The sequence below is a fragment of the Bactrocera neohumeralis genome, unplaced genomic scaffold (genome assembly GCF_024586455.1).
Source record: "Bactrocera neohumeralis isolate Rockhampton unplaced genomic scaffold, APGP_CSIRO_Bneo_wtdbg2-racon-allhic-juicebox.fasta_v2 cluster11, whole genome shotgun sequence".
NCBI classification, from domain to species: domain Eukaryota; kingdom Metazoa; phylum Arthropoda; class Insecta; order Diptera; family Tephritidae; genus Bactrocera; species Bactrocera neohumeralis.
Genome location: NW_026089624.1, coordinates 6,673,251 through 6,689,247, shown reverse-complemented (window position 1 = coordinate 6,689,247; position 15,997 = coordinate 6,673,251). Strand labels below are relative to the sequence as shown.

General features: G+C 35.1%; 2 protein-coding genes across 4 annotated transcripts in view; one reads left to right on the top strand and one right to left on the bottom strand.

The window, feature by feature from the left end:
* The window catches only part of LOC126765668 (uncharacterized), a 528,704-nt gene that overhangs the window by 450,129 nt on the left and 62,578 nt on the right, over nucleotides 1-15,997 (bottom strand). The gene's annotated exons all lie outside the window — the stretch shown is intronic.
* On the top strand, nucleotides 353-15,123 carry LOC126765660 (apolipophorins). Its single transcript, XM_050483220.1, has 8 exons — nucleotides 353-469; nucleotides 903-985; nucleotides 4,159-4,185; nucleotides 4,378-11,522; nucleotides 11,612-11,832; nucleotides 11,892-14,010; nucleotides 14,082-14,202; nucleotides 14,695-15,123. The coding sequence occupies exons 2-8, from the start codon at nucleotides 913-915 to the stop codon at nucleotides 15,015-15,017; spliced, it is 10,029 nt and encodes a 3,342-aa protein (XP_050339177.1). The 5' UTR covers nucleotides 353-469; nucleotides 903-912; the 3' UTR covers nucleotides 15,018-15,123.

Sequence of the window (15,997 nt, the reverse complement as noted above, 5' to 3'; positions counted from 1 at the left end):
TTTTGACCCGACCTAATACATACATTGTCATATTTCATATCGCCTCGGGAGGCACCCACTAGTCATAGTACAGCCCTAAGATTTGACCCCTAGTAAGGGAAGCATATAAAAAAGTATGCTGGTGTGAGTAATACATACAAACACATTTATAAATATCAACACAAAAATAAAAATGTTTGTATTAATCATAATGTTCTCAGATTGAGACGCTAACACAATCACCGGCTCTAATATATACGCTGGGCTCTAATTCTTTAACTTCAAAATTATAATTACTGAAGTATTTTTTTAAATTTATTATTAAGATGTTTTTTGCGATGCAGAAAGTCTATATAAGGGATACAAAGTGGCAAAGTTATGATTTACTTTCAAGTTGTCGTTGCATCCGGTGCCGGTCGGATTATTCGCACTGAAATTTCCGTTTGTTTAAAACCTAGAATATTCTGAATGAAAAAACAATTGAAATCAGGTACAAATTAAAATTAAATTAATTTCGAAAGTATGTACAAATCTAAACGGTATGTCGTGACCGTTTGTCGCGTTGGCAAAATAATACATTTTTGAACGACAATTAAATCTTTGGTTAATTATGTTTGCTTTGTGTTCTTTAGTGATCAGCAATGAATATTAAGCTGTAATTTTTAATATGAAAAAAAAAAAAACAATGTGAAATAGCTTTTCTTTAAAACAATAATATTTAAAAAAATTATTAAAACAATACAAATTAATTAATTGTGTTATCTAAAAAGAGTTAAGTGTTCAAAACAAAAGTTATTATATGTATATATATATGTACTTTCAGTGATTGCAAAAAGGAAGTGCTAATTTAAAATATTTCTTTAAAATTCGTATCTACAAACACGCCAATAGTAACTACTTATTTGATTTTATTTCAAATGTAGGGATTGGACAATGAGAGCAGTTAATCGTGGCCTCCTCGAGGCCGTCTTATTTTGTATTTTAGTCATTAATGCTGCAAAAGCAGGTAAGTGAAATCCACATAAAGTAGAACATAAAATCCGCAATACTGATTAATTAAAAAAATATAAATAACTAATTTTGAGTTCAGAAAGATTTAAATGAATGGTTTAATACAAACCACATTTAATTCATCCTTATGGAAGTTTTATTCCCGAAGTAGATAGTATTTTTTATTCTCGTATATGTACAGGGTTCTCTAATAACATTGATACGACTTATTTTCAAAAACAAAACATACTATTTGTTAGGGAAATTCAAATGTTTTTTTATTTAATGAGAAGGTGGGAAGGAAAGAATTGGTGCACATAGCTATGTCTTGTTGGAACCATATGTCAAGATCAACTTCTTGCAATTACGGCCATAAAAAGTTGGTTATCATCGATCTACTACTGTGAGCCAAATAAGAGTAAAACTATTTAATTTAAATTTTCCGTGAACACCCATTCGCCGAATAATTTTTTTTTGGTTGGTATGACTGTCAGTGACATCTGTGCCAAATATCACATCAAAATATTCATTCGTGTTTAGTATACCCTTGTCTTTCTGATGTCCATAAAGTGCATTCAACGATTTTTACGATGAGTAAAATTATTCAACAAATTTCCTTAAATTTTGTGTGCGGAATAGAATTTCAGGTGCCAAAACATTCAGAATGAAAAAGGCCATCGGTGATAATTGTTTCCCTCGAGCAAGTGTGTTTGATTGGGACAAATAATTCAAAGAGGGTCGAGAATGCGTTGACGACGAACCACACTCAGGAAGGCCATCAACATCAGCTGATAATCAATACGTCAATGAAATAAAAGAATTGGCTCTTGATTGAGAGATCTTACTGGCATCGTTGGAATATCGGAAGAATTAGTCAAAGTCATTTGGCCCTAAGAAAAGTTAAAGCACGATTGGTTCCAAAATCGTTACATTTTTTTGGAAAACAGCGTCGCGCTAACGTCTGTGAAACAATGCTTTCCGACTACCAGGATGTCATGAAACGTAGTGGCGATGTGTCTGCGATCTATCTTAAAGAATAAATTAAGAAGTTTTAGATTAGGAACAAAGTCTTGCCGTGGCTTGGCCATGATGAAATTGTAAACATTCCTGAATGCAATGAAAAAAAAATACTGATCAGGACATATAAAAATGGCTGAAACGACACCTAGAACTCTTTTCATCTCTATTGGAAAATCCTGTATATCGTACATAATATTATAAGGCTAATAGCTTCTAGCCTTAAGTATATTTATTCAAAGCTTTAAGCGAATTTTTATATTGAATTCGACTTACGTTGTAATAATATATACAATAAAAAACGAATAAATTTTTGATAATATGAATTTTATAGAGAACAACAAACCCTGAAGTAATTTAGTACCAACATTTCGCATTAGAAACTGCTAATCTAATCTTCAAGAAAATAAAGAGTCTCGTATCAAGTCACTCTTGCCTTGAGCTTGCTACTGACGCCAACATCTCTAATTTCACATGTGCACAACACATCGTTCAGCTGTCCTTGATCAGATTTCATGCGAACATCAATCAAAAATCAATGTACATACAAACAAACGCTACAATATGTTTAACAAGTAATGGGAAATCGATTTTTAAAACTATGTTTTAAATTAAAATTCAAAAGTAATTAAAGCAATTTATATTGACATACATACTTTAAATGAACTAACTATTTCCTCCCAAAAATTATAAAATAATTTTATAACAACTCTGCCAAAGTATCGAAATATCGAAGAACCCTGTGCTCTTCTTCTTCTGCACTGGCGTAAACACCGCTTACGCGATTATAGCCGAGTTAACAACAGCGCGCCAGTTCTTTTCGCAACGTGGGATCCATTGAAAATTCCAAGCGAAGCCAGGTCCTTCTGCACCAAGTTTTTCCAATGGATATTGCGTCGATAACTTTCAGAGCTGGAATGCTTTCCTCCATACGTACGACATGACCTTGTCAGCGCAGTCGCTGTTTTTTAATTCGATTAATTATGTCAATGTCATCGTATATCTCATACAGAATCGTTCCATCGAATGCGATATTCGCCGTGGCCAACGCGCAAAGGACCATAAATCTTTTGCAGAACCTTTCTCCCGAAAACTCGTAATGTTGACTCATCAGATGTTATCATCGTCCATGCCTCTGCACCATATAGCAGGACGAGAATAATGAGTGACTTATAGAGTTGGTTTTTGTTCGTCCAGAGAGGTCTTTACTTCTCAATTGCCTACTAGGTCCAAAGTAGTCCTAGCTCAGAAGAGAGGGTGGAGTCATTTATAGAAGTTCTCGCAAGTGAAGAAAGTTTTCTGATTACCGTTCACTTGGGAGTGGCCAGAAACGACTCTTTTACATAAGGCTCAAGCAGCTCACGACCAAGTATCCTCTGGGTAGCCAAAGAACTTCCGTTTGGAGGCAAGCTAAAGTGAGAAGGCGAAACATCCCATAATGAAAAGAGTCCTTTGCTCTTTCTCCTGTGTAAAAAGCAGATTGCATCCCTCCCTGTTTAAATCTTAAGCTTAATCAAAACACACACCTTTTTTCGAAAATACCTACATTGAAAATTCCTTAGGCCTCACAAATGTTTTACATCCACCTTTCACCAAAATAAAAGAAACTACAGCTTTCAATTAGATACAAGTAGCATTTGAGAATTGTTGTGCCCAGAAAAAACCTATAACACTCTAACTCAACTATCAAGTATGCTTTATAACAACATGAGATGTTTTTAAAGTAGATGTGACCTCGACATACAAATATGAATCCATTTTAGGGTGCACATATACATGTATATGAAGTCAAAATGAGAGAAATATTAGCTGCTCTCCATAATCCGTTTGAAGTCAAAGCTACTAAAAATGCTATAACAATTTTATTGATATTAAGTAAATATAATGACATCAGAAACATCATGATAAATAGAGAAATTTCATAATAGTCTGATGTTATATTGACATAATTTCGGTTGCTAGCCGTAATATACATAAATGCATATATTCAGACCTTCCTTTAGCCCAACATATAAAATATAATGACTTTATAAGAGAATTGATAATCCAAAGATAAGCGAACTGTGTTTAGAGAAATTATCCATAAATTTTTTTCTACTATGTAATAAATTTGACATCAAATACTACATACATCCAGAAATAATATTTTATTTCATTTTTTTCTTACAACAGATATTTGCAAAAGAGGATGCCCTCAATGTAAGTACCTACTCACAAAAGCAATTTTGATTGCACTTTTGAAATTACCTGATACGGGTATGGAGGCTAATTATAAAAAAAGTATTTTTAAGGTATAATTTGAATAAAAGTTTATTTTATGAATTGTCCCAATTTATGTATACGTACAACAGTTCAGAAAATTTTATATTTTATTTATTGTTACTCGTTTAGCTGATGGTGACACCTTAAAATTTCAACCAGGCCATCTTTACGAATACAATTTCGATTCAATATTGACCGTTGCCCTCGGCACCGGCTCAAGTACAGCCGCTGATGATACAAGCTTAAAATTGATTGGAACAGCTAAGGTTTTCGCTGAAGGGAATTGCGGATATACGTTGCAGTTAAGTGCAGTCAAAGTTTCAGCTACCAAAGAAGCCACCGAAAAGAAGATAGTACAGAACATTCAGAAGCCTGTACATTTTATTTTGGTGAATGGAAAAGTTGAACCACAATTGTGCACAGATCCCAATGATAGCCAATATGCCTTAAATATCAAACGAGCCATTATTTCTTTGTTACAATCTAACACCGAGGATGGTGCTGAAGTCGACGTTTTTGGGCAGTGTACCACCCACACATCGGTATCGAATGTTGCAGGGTCAGAGGTTGTAACCAAAGTACGCGATCTAAATTATTGCAGTTACCGGGAGAATACTCGCAGTAGCTTAATACATGGGGTTGTCAACCAGGCTGCCGGAGTCAAATCTGCTCATCTTTTTAAGGCGGGCTATGTTAAAGAATCAAAAATAGTGGATGGTATTGTTGAAAGTGTTCATTTGGCTGAAGATTATAACTTCGGTGTCGCCGAGAAAGATGTAAATAGTATACGAGGAAAAGTTATTACAAATTTGAAAATAAAAAATCTAGCTGGGATAACTTCTGCCGCCCCACAAACGGGTAACCATGGCGTTTCAATAATTTTTCAAAAACCGGAAACATACTCTACCAAAAATTTAGCAGCTTTAAAAACGACTTTAATACAATTAGTCAATTCACTGGATTCATATGTAAAGAAGGATAGTGCCAAAGGCTTTATTGAACTGATACATTTGATGCGTAATGCTGACACAGATACTTTGCTTGAATTGGCCGCTGTTCCCCACCCGAATACCGTTTTGACCCGCAAAGTATATCTAGATGCTTTATTCCGAACTGGCACTTCTGAATCGGTCAAGTCTATATTCAAGCAATTTAATAAAATGAATGAGCAAGAAAAGTTTATTGCTATCATTTCATTAAACCTTGTTCAAACGGTGGACAAAGACACTTTAAGTCAATCAATTATTTTGCTGACGCCAACTGCATCAAAACACGTATATTTGTCAATTGGTTCATTAGTTTCCAAATATTGCCTATCTAAAGGATGCGTGCAAGGAGACTTAGAAGTTATTACAAAGAAATTTATTGATCATTTAAAACACTGCAAAGCTAACACAAGGAAAGATGAAGATCGTATTGTCAATGTATTGAAAGGAATCGCTAATATGAAACATACAGCTAGCAATGCTGTTCCTGCCTTAGCTGAGTGTGCTTCACCTGGGCGTTCAAATAGAATACGTGTAGCAGCTCTACAAGCTTTCTCCTCAGCCAAATGCGATTCAGTACTGACACAGAAAGCTTTAGCTTTACTCCGTGATCGAAATGAGGATTCTGAGCTAAGAATTGAATCATATTTAGCAGCTATTGACTGCCCAAACGCAAATGTGGCCATTGAAATCGCAGATATTGTAAATTCAGAGGAAGTTCATCAAGTTGGTGGTTTTATTGCATCCAGTCTTAGAGCGATACGCGATTCAACAGACGATCACCGTGCCCTTCAGCGCTATCATTTGAGTAACATTCGTATTACCAAACATTTCCCAAAGGATCTAAGGCGATACAGTTACAATGAGGAAATATCTTATAGAGTTGATGCCCTTGGCCTTAGTGCAAGTTCAGACTACAAACTGATATACTCTCAACATGGATTCCTACCCCGTTCGGCTACATTAAATGTTACTACAGAAATTTTCGGAACTAATTTCAATGTTTTCGAAGTTAGCGCAAGACAAGAAAATTTAGAGAATATTCTTGAATATTATATTGGACCTAAAGGTTTGCTTAATAAAGATTTTGATGAAATAATTAAAATGGTCGAAGAGATGGGCACTTCTGGCGACAGGAGTCGTCGCTCACTTGTTGATGACACAACAAAATTCTCAAAGAAATACAAAACATATGGCAATAAAAACTTTCAGGATGTCAACATTGACTTATCGCTAAAATTCTTCGGCTCTGAAATGTTGTTCCTTAGTTTAGGTGACCATATACCTAGTTCATTAGATGATATTATCAAAAGTTTTTCTTCAGTCTTTGATAATTTGAAAAAGGAATTATTATCGCTTAACAAAGAGTACACTTTACATGATCTGTTTCTTGATGTAAATGCTATATATCCCACTGGTCTCGGTATTCCGCTCGAGCTGAATACACAAGGTTTCACAGCCAATAAATTAGAATTCGGAATCAGTTTAGATATTGACAGTATCATTGAACAGAACTATCTAGCAACTAAATATCAAGTTAAGCTTGTGCCAAGTGTTGATGTTAGTTTGAAATTACAACTAGGCTTTAGCGCATATGTCTTAGCAACAGGCCTGCAAGTTGAATTGAATCTTCATTCAGCCTCTGGTGCTGACGTGAAATTCGTCCTCAGCAATGAGGGAAACGGATTCAACGTAGACATACATTTGCCACGAAATAAGTTGGAATTAATAAATGTAAATGTTAACCCCGGATTTTATATCACGGAACTTGATAAGCCAACAAAGGTGATTGCTTCAAAAAATAATAACAAGCAGAATCCTGATAACTATCAAATGTGCTTTAACCAATTAGACGTTATTGGAATTAATTTATGTGTCGATGCGGCTGGTATTGCAATTGATAAAGAAAATTCATCAAATTCTGCCGATATTTACAATTTAATACATGCAGTTAGCCTAAGTGTCTATACAGAAACAGAGAAGAATTACAATCTGCGTGGTTCATATATAGCACAGACGAATAGTGGAAGTCAAGAATGGAAAGTAGAGTTGAATACTCCTGGATCACGAGAACCCCATACAGCTACCACTACCTTTGAGGTTGGAACAAATCCTCGTACTTATGCCAGATTAGCATTTGATACTCCTCTACATCACTTTGCTCTTGAGTCAGGATTTAATAATGATAACCATGAACTAGTATTTTATGTTCAATATGAAGATAATGACAAACTTAACCGAAACAGAATTGGTTTCCTTCGTAATGGCAATGAATATCGTCCCATTGTTGAGTTACAGGATAAAAATGGTGTTTCTAATGAAATTTTCGGTTATCGTCTGGATGGAAAAGTTCTTCTACAGAAAACTGGTGACAAACAAGCCAAGTACATTTTCGACAATTTACTAGTATCAAATAAACAAAACGAACTCGTTGTTCTAAATGGATGGAGTGAATTGGGACCATCCTGGTTAATCAACGAGTTACGAGTAGGTATTGGGAAGGATTCATACCTAGTCAAAAGCAACTTTAGAGTAGAAAAGGGTATATATGATTTTGGATTTTTCATAAACGATCATCGATCACCTCACAACGTCTATGGATCCTCTGCTCATGTTGAATTAGCCGAACAAGTTTTTGTTGTAAAATTGGTTGGAGCAGCTGCGTCATGGAGTGTAGATATCAGTAATGAAGTACAGTACACTATTTCTGAAGATTCCAATGATCTTACATCCAGTAGCTTTAAACATGATATAGCTCTGAAAAATAAAAATAATATTGTTGGTAAATTTAAATTGAATGGGCAGACCTCTGGTAACAACAAATTGGAATTTGAAACCGAATTAATTCGAGGTAAGAGAGTTGCTGCCATTTCCATAAAATATGATGGAAATCGACATACACTAGGTGACTATATTTTTGAGGTTCACGGCAAATATAACAAACATTTTGCTGATATCATTGCCAAGTGCGACTTAAACGGAAATCGATTTCTTATCGATAACACGTTGGCAACTAGTTGGGGTACATCTGTTACCGTAAAAGGTGAAGTAGGACAACGTTTCTCAGCTCAGGATATATATATTGATGTTCGCGGTATAGCTCAATTCAACAAGATGGACAAACAGCTGCAATGGATTCTCAAAGTAATCGGTGCACCTGAAAAGACTAATAGTGAGCTGAAAATTTCACGGGATAATGCAGAAATTTTAAAGTACGGTGGAGAACTGCAGCATCCACAGGATAAAATATCAAGTGGTAAAATCAATATATCTGTCAAAAATATAGCGATGTTAAGAGGCGACTATAAAGTAGCCAAAAATGGCAAAGGTGAATCTAATATAGCAATTGAATCACTTAAATCTGAACAAAAACATAAAGTTGATATTAACTCGAAATTTCAAGTTCAAGCACCTAAATATGAATTGGAAGCCACCATTATTTTTGACGGTGAGAAGAAAATCTTCCTTAAGACGGATAATAATGTGGATAAAGTGAAATTCGTAACCAAGAATTTGGCAGAGATTTCAAACAAAAAGGCTTCTTTCGAAGCTAATGTTGGTGTTAAAGGAGATTGGCGCTCCAACGGAGAATTACAAGGAAACTTCTTTCTTACTATCCCCACCGGTAGAGTCGTAGACGGTAATGTCAGACGCAAAATTTCTACAAACAGTAGAACAGGGAACATACATGGCGATATAGAAGTACAAGTAAGCGAAATTCACAGCAATAAAAAACGTACTTTAGCTTACTCATCACATGTCGACAAATTCAATTTAAAAACTAAAGAAATCTCACAGAAGTCTCAACTCACCTATACTGATGTTGATAACAAAAAATTGGAATTGTCTGCTGACATTAATCACTTACCAAAAAATCAAAGCAAATTTATAGATATTAAATCCAAGCTACGAGGTGATATACTCAATATTCCTATCGATGCGAACTTCGTAGTTGATGAATATGACAAAAAGCACGCCGTATTCCGAATTGACATAAAATCTGCTGGTGAATTTAATTATAATGTTAATGGTAGATATAATTTGGGTGGTAACGACAATCCTGCAACTTTTGACGTTCAGGGTAATATCCAACTGCCCAAAAGTACCCTCCAATCAATTAATTTCAGTTCAAATGGTAAACTGGTGAAGCCTTCTTCCAACAGCGGCACATATTTAATTGAACTGCATGTAGACGAACATTTTGGTGATAATCAATTCTTACGTTTGAACACAATTTCGAAAAGTTCTCAACAACAAGGAGCATATACTTTTGATTTCGAAACTAAGGAAATGCAGGGACCACTAAAATTAGAGGGTACTTATCAAATTGAACATCAGGGAGATCTAAAAGATGGGACTGCTAGCGGAAAAGAGCGGTATTCATTTAACTTTAACTATAATAATAAATTCGTAAAAACTTCCGCTGATCTTACTTATGTCGGGTTTGATACAGCTGTAGCGCATTATACATTGGACAGCAGTTTCGAATCAGCCAAAAATATTGATGTGGATTTACATCTTCAAAAACTTGAAGTTGGTACATATGAGCTTAAATGTCAGGCAAGGAGTGGTAATAATATATATGCATCAGTTTCTAAAACTTACCAGTCACAGTATAAAAAAGGACTTGATATACAAGTATCAGTTCCAAATGGTAGTCCAATAGTTATTGTGGGTATCATTGATACCTTAGGTGAATACAAAACTAAAATTACAGTAGACGTTCAGAACGTCATTGGTTTAGATTTGACATCTAACATCGAGTCAACACATCAAGCTATAAATGATTTCTTGGTTAAAGCCAATTGGAACTCAATTAAATTAAACCTTGAGAACTATAATCTAGATGTACGGTCACATGACAACTCCTTAATTTTCAATTTGAAAAATGCTAAAGGTGTGATTTTTGCTGGTAGCGCGACATACACTCAAAAGAAGGAGAAAAACAAGATCTTTATCGAAGGCCAAGGACAGATGCAATATCAGGGGAAAACACAAAAGACAAATTTCCGTCTCATACATCATATCTTTGACATCAACATAGACAAAGAAGTAGGCTTTTCGTACGCCCTAGACGGTAACTTTGGACCAAAGAAAGGAGTGTCTACTTTAAAGATAACGAATAAAGGAGTTGATGCTAAATTATCAATTTGCGAAGATAAGAAACAATGCACAAATGTGCAGTTGCAATCGATTGTATCCCAAAATAGTCAAGAAATCGATTCATCACAAAATTCTTTACTAATTGTTATTGACTTACGTGAACTTGGCTACCCATACGAATTTGAATTCCAATCAAAGACTATTCGTCAAGGACTCAAGTTGCAATATAGCTTAGAATCTCAGATTGTTTCAAATAATAACTTAAAATATATGTTGGTTGCTGATATCCAGCACACAAATTCAAACATTCAATTAAAATTACCTCATAGAGAACTCTTACTAGAGGTGAAGCAGCAATTCCCTGAGCAGGGGAAATTTTTCGGACATTATGAAAATTCTCTAGCCTTCTTCTTTGACAAAACGAACAAACCAAATGACGTCACACGTTTTAAAGCTGTTGCGGATATAACTGGTAACGAACTCACGGCGATAAATTTAAGCAGTGAAATCAAATTTGAACATCCAACCATTCGCCCATTGGCAATTTCGGGCAAAGTTGACGCTAACGGCCAGCAACAGAGTGTAAAGAGTGAAATTGTTTTCGACATATTCCGCTTACCGGAGCAAAAGATCATAGGTTCCTTGCGCACGAAAAACACGCACCAAGGAAACAGCTTTAATATTACAACTTTCGAATCGCTATACTCCAAAGGCCTTGGATTTAATTACGAATTCAGCGGCCACACCGCACTTAATGTAGACTCGCAAGTATTCAGTGCAGCGGCAACATTAAATAGCGGTGCTTCAGATTTAAAGGTCTCAGTGAATGCCTACGGCACAAAGGATCACTCTGATTTGACAGTTTATGTTCTAAATGAGCCCATATTACAGGTCGCAGTTGACTTCAATCAACAGAAATATGCCTTCAATACTAACAGTAAATTGCAGCTTTTCAGCCAAGCTCCTATTGAGCTCATAACCGATTTTCAACCAATGCAAGTGAAATTCATTGCTAAACGCAAAGGTCTTATCGAAATAGACGGCGATGTAAAACTTGGCAAAGAACTTAAGCTTAACTTACAAGCCACCGGCAAACAATTGTTCAGTGGCCGTATAGCATTAGATGCACCGCATTTCTTGCAGACATCTTATTCCAGTAACAACGAAGACATAAAAACATTTTTGGTAAATAGACATAACTATGTATTATATGTATATAGATAATATTTCTTAAACGCTCTTTTTTTAACTTAATATACAATTTGTTTTCCTAGAATGCTGTCGAATCCGAGACCAAAAAGGATACAGAAGCAACAGTTCAGATAATAAAGAACAAATTCAAATATATACGAGAAGCTGTCGACCAACAAGCGAAATTATTAAAAGACAGTACACCCGACCTTTTACAACTTAAGAACAACTATGATGCGAATGTCAACGAAATCGCACATGAATTAGAGAACGATCCAGCTTTAAAACAGATCAGCGAATGCTGGTAAGCTGTTTTTTAACCTTCTTTAAGTTTAGTTAATATTTTACATATATATTTTTCAGTAAAAAAATGTACGCTAAATTTACAAAAATTGCCGGGGATTTGTCGAAGAATGTTGCTGAATCCAATGAGAACTTATATAAGTCCGTAACAGAATTTTATGTAAAATTAGAATCTACATTAAAAGAAACGGTGTTGCCAGCATGGGAAAACCTCTTGGTCACCACTTCGAACGTTCTTGGTGACTTGCGCGTACAATTAGTGAATTTAACCACAGAATTGGTCCAAGATATTTGGACTACTTTAGAACAGTATGGACCAGCATTGAAAAATTATGGGAAAGTCATTAGTGACTCATTAAACCCTTTAATTGAAGCTTTCGAAGAACTTGTCAAAGCAGCAGTCGATGCAATTGAAGACATATGCGAGGAACTCAGGGAATATTTAACGAAACTTCCATCCCTTGATGAACTGTATAGCGAACTGAAAAAGCAAGTGAAAAAGTTGCGACTTGCAGAAAACGCTTTACAATTATTGAACGATGTTTTTGACCAGCTGCATATTTTACCATTGACGCCAGAATCAAATGAATTCTTCGACAAATTACGTGAATACACAAAAGCTAAGCTAACTAACAATCCAGTAAGTGATGAGCAAGTATTACAGGAACTAACAAAACTTTTGGTTAAAGCTCTACGTTCTGTTTGGACTAACTTGAACTTCAACTCGCCTGTGGGATCAACCGACATTTCAGACAATATAATTAGTTCTCTATTGGGTATCACATCAGAATTGTTTGATATTTTTGATAAACTACCAAGTATATTATCATTCCGCTTCAGTGTCTTCAATTTCTTATTAAATGAAAACTGGGAAAATGTTGTTAGCGAAAAATTTCTTAAGTCGTGGATTTTCTTCAATGATTTTAATCTACACGGTCACATTGCGGATGGCCATCAAATTTTCACATTCGATGGTCAGCATTACTCTTTTCCAGGAAGCTGCAAGTACATATTGACTCAAGACAGTGTTGACAATAATTTTACTGTAGTCGCACATCTTAACAATGGCAAGCTAAAAGCTATAATATTAACCGATCGTGACGGTAACTTCGCTGAAATTTCAGACTCAGCTGCTTTAAAAATCAATGGCAAAGAAAATGAGTTCCCTCAACATTTTAACGGCATTCATGTTTGGCGTTTATTCTACACCATCTGGTTATATTCGGAATATGGCGTTGAAATTATGTGCACTCAGGATTTGAAAATTTGCAATGTTAAAGTAAATGGTTTCTACACAAGCAAAACGCGTGGTCTCCTTGGCAATGGAAATGCGGAGCCATACGACGACTTAATTCAAGTAGATGGCACTATAGCTCAACATTATGCTTCTTTCAGTAATGGCTACGGAATCGGGAAGTGCGTACCAATAACAGCAAAACCAGCAGATGAAATCGGTCGTTCAGAAATTTGCACGGAGATATTTAGTCTAGAGTCGCCCTTAATGACTGGCTATATCTTTGAAAATCCCGCACCATATCGCTTGAGGTGTGATGCCGCAGTCGCCGAGGCTTCCGAAAAAGAAAAGGAAGACGCAGCATGCCTAATAGCTACTGCTTATGGCTCAGCCTTGAAATTAAAAGAGATTCCAACTCAGTTACCATCTCGTTGCTTGAAATGCGCTGGTGCTGCTGGACAGCGTGAATTAGGTCAGGAGTTCACTGTTAAAATACCAAATAATAAGGCTGATATTATTTTTGTTGTCGACCTTGAAATTAGTTCAACTGTGCTTAGCAACTTTGTTGCGCCTGTAATATTAGAGGTACGTGACTCGCTAAAAACTCGTGGTTTCACTGATGTGCAAATCGGAGTAATTGCTTATAATGAGACTCAACTTTATCCAGCTGTGTTAACTAGTGACGGTGGAAAAATTAATTATCAAGGCAATTTAAACAATGTCCGGCTTAATGGTCCAAAGAACATTTGCTTACACTGCCTCTCTCAGGAGTTGGCGGATCCGAAGGTTGTCGAAATATTCAAGGGCATTGAATCACTCTTCAGAAGTATCGTACCACAATCAGACGAAAAGGCATTCAGATTAGCACTCAATTATCCATTCCGTGCAGGATCTGCAAAGAGTATTGTTGGGGTCCGTAGTAACACTTTGGATTTCGTCAATTTGGTAATAATTTATATACACAATTAAATAATAAAAATATGACACTACATAAATTCTTTAATCTTATTTTTCAGTTCAAATTGGTACGAGCTCACTTAACGGATACATCAACAAACTTTAATGGGGCTTTGTTGCACCTGATTGGTCCAGTTAATGACCTATCTGTCGAAAACATTCCTAAAGAAAAGCTAGTCGGTAAGAAAAATAAGCAAGTAGTTAGCAAAAATTTGTGTGCTTTTACGGAACCATGATGAAAGTGAATCATTTTACAAATTTTATTTATACCGCTTCACTATTACCACAATCTTAATATGGAAATTAAAAAGGGAATGATAATAGTAGATAAGATACGCCAATGAAATACGAGTATATTCTATCCACATTTTAAATTTTCTAATTTCGAAAACCAGGGAATGTACTTTTTTGCTTAACGCTCAATCTCTCGTAAATTATTGGAACCGTATAAATTTCCAGAAAACAGTCGTCTATGCTAACTAATATCTTTCCATCAATCTACACAATTAAAATTAAGAATATTTATCAGTTCAGCATTTTTTAATTAGTGTCATAAAATATTGACAATTGACTTAGTCAGTATTGTAGAAATATTAGTTCTATTCATTCAAAGTTTCCCTTTCAAAACCTATCTACGAATTATGGCTAATTATGATAAATTCTCATTTTCAGGGTTCAATTCTCGTTTGATTGCTACGTTAGACGGAAAAGATGCCAAAAAACGTCAAAAATTGCAATTTGGAAATGATATCGGCATCGAATTTGCTCTCAACAATGGTGGTTGGGTCTTCACAACAGAAAACTTCGATCAACTGAAACCTAATGAACAGAAAAAGGCTCTTAACCAAGTCGTAAACACGTTAGCTGATACACTTTTCAGGACAGAAATAGTTAGCGAATGTGAATGTGAAGTGGTACATGGTTTACATGCGCAGCATCGGTGTGTAATTAAATCGTCCAATTTCCTGCCGAACAAAAAACTCAAGGCGAACTAGATTGCTGATTTACTATTTAAACTCAATTCAATATCTACAAATGAAAACAATACAAAAAAATACTTATTTTGTTTCAATATAAATAAAGAAACCACAACAAAAACTATGAATTATTTAACTTCACGAATTTTACAGCAAATAACCTCTACGAAGTCAACCGAAAAGTCGAAAACCTCTATATTAAGCTTATATTGTATGTAGTAGCTAAGAAAAAGTCAGGGCTGATTGCAGTTACTTCGGCAGAAACTGTAATTAATATATTATGTTTTAATAAGCCTAAATTATAATATTCGCTAAGCACTTAAAAAACTATAAATGCACTACTGCTCTTCCATATTAAGAACCAGGGTGGCGGACTAATTTTTTTAATCTCGTATTTGGGATTTTAAAATAAAAAGAAAACTCAAATGTTTATTCATTTATATTATTAATGCACTATATGTAACACTGCTAGGGACGAATTTGGCTTCTGTTGCAACCGCATTTGCCAGTGCACTCTTATCACGACGAATGCCGATTTTTACCTTGTCTAGTGAGCTATAGATAGACTGCCGCTTCGCATTTTCATTTTTCACTCTAGCTGTAATTAATTCAGCTTTTTGTGACAGATAACCTGATTTTACGGTTATGTTCCGGGTAACTAAGATTTTGCTTTGTGGTTTGACTGCAAATGTTTTCGGTTTTGGTTAGTTTTACAATCTATTTTTAAGGCGTTGAATTTCTTGAACTTGAACTTATTTCTGATTTTTATTTAACAAACAATAGATTGATCAAACTCAAAGTAGACTTTCACTTTAGGTGATTCATCTCGTAAGCCTCTTTCAATATTTTATTTATGATGATAGAATGCACATATGTAATTTACCTTGCTGCCTTAATATTTTAAAAACACAAAAATTAACTACCGTAAAATCCCTAAAAAATTGAGTAATTTTATCATGCCTATGGTACACAGCACGAATTTATTTGAACTAACTATA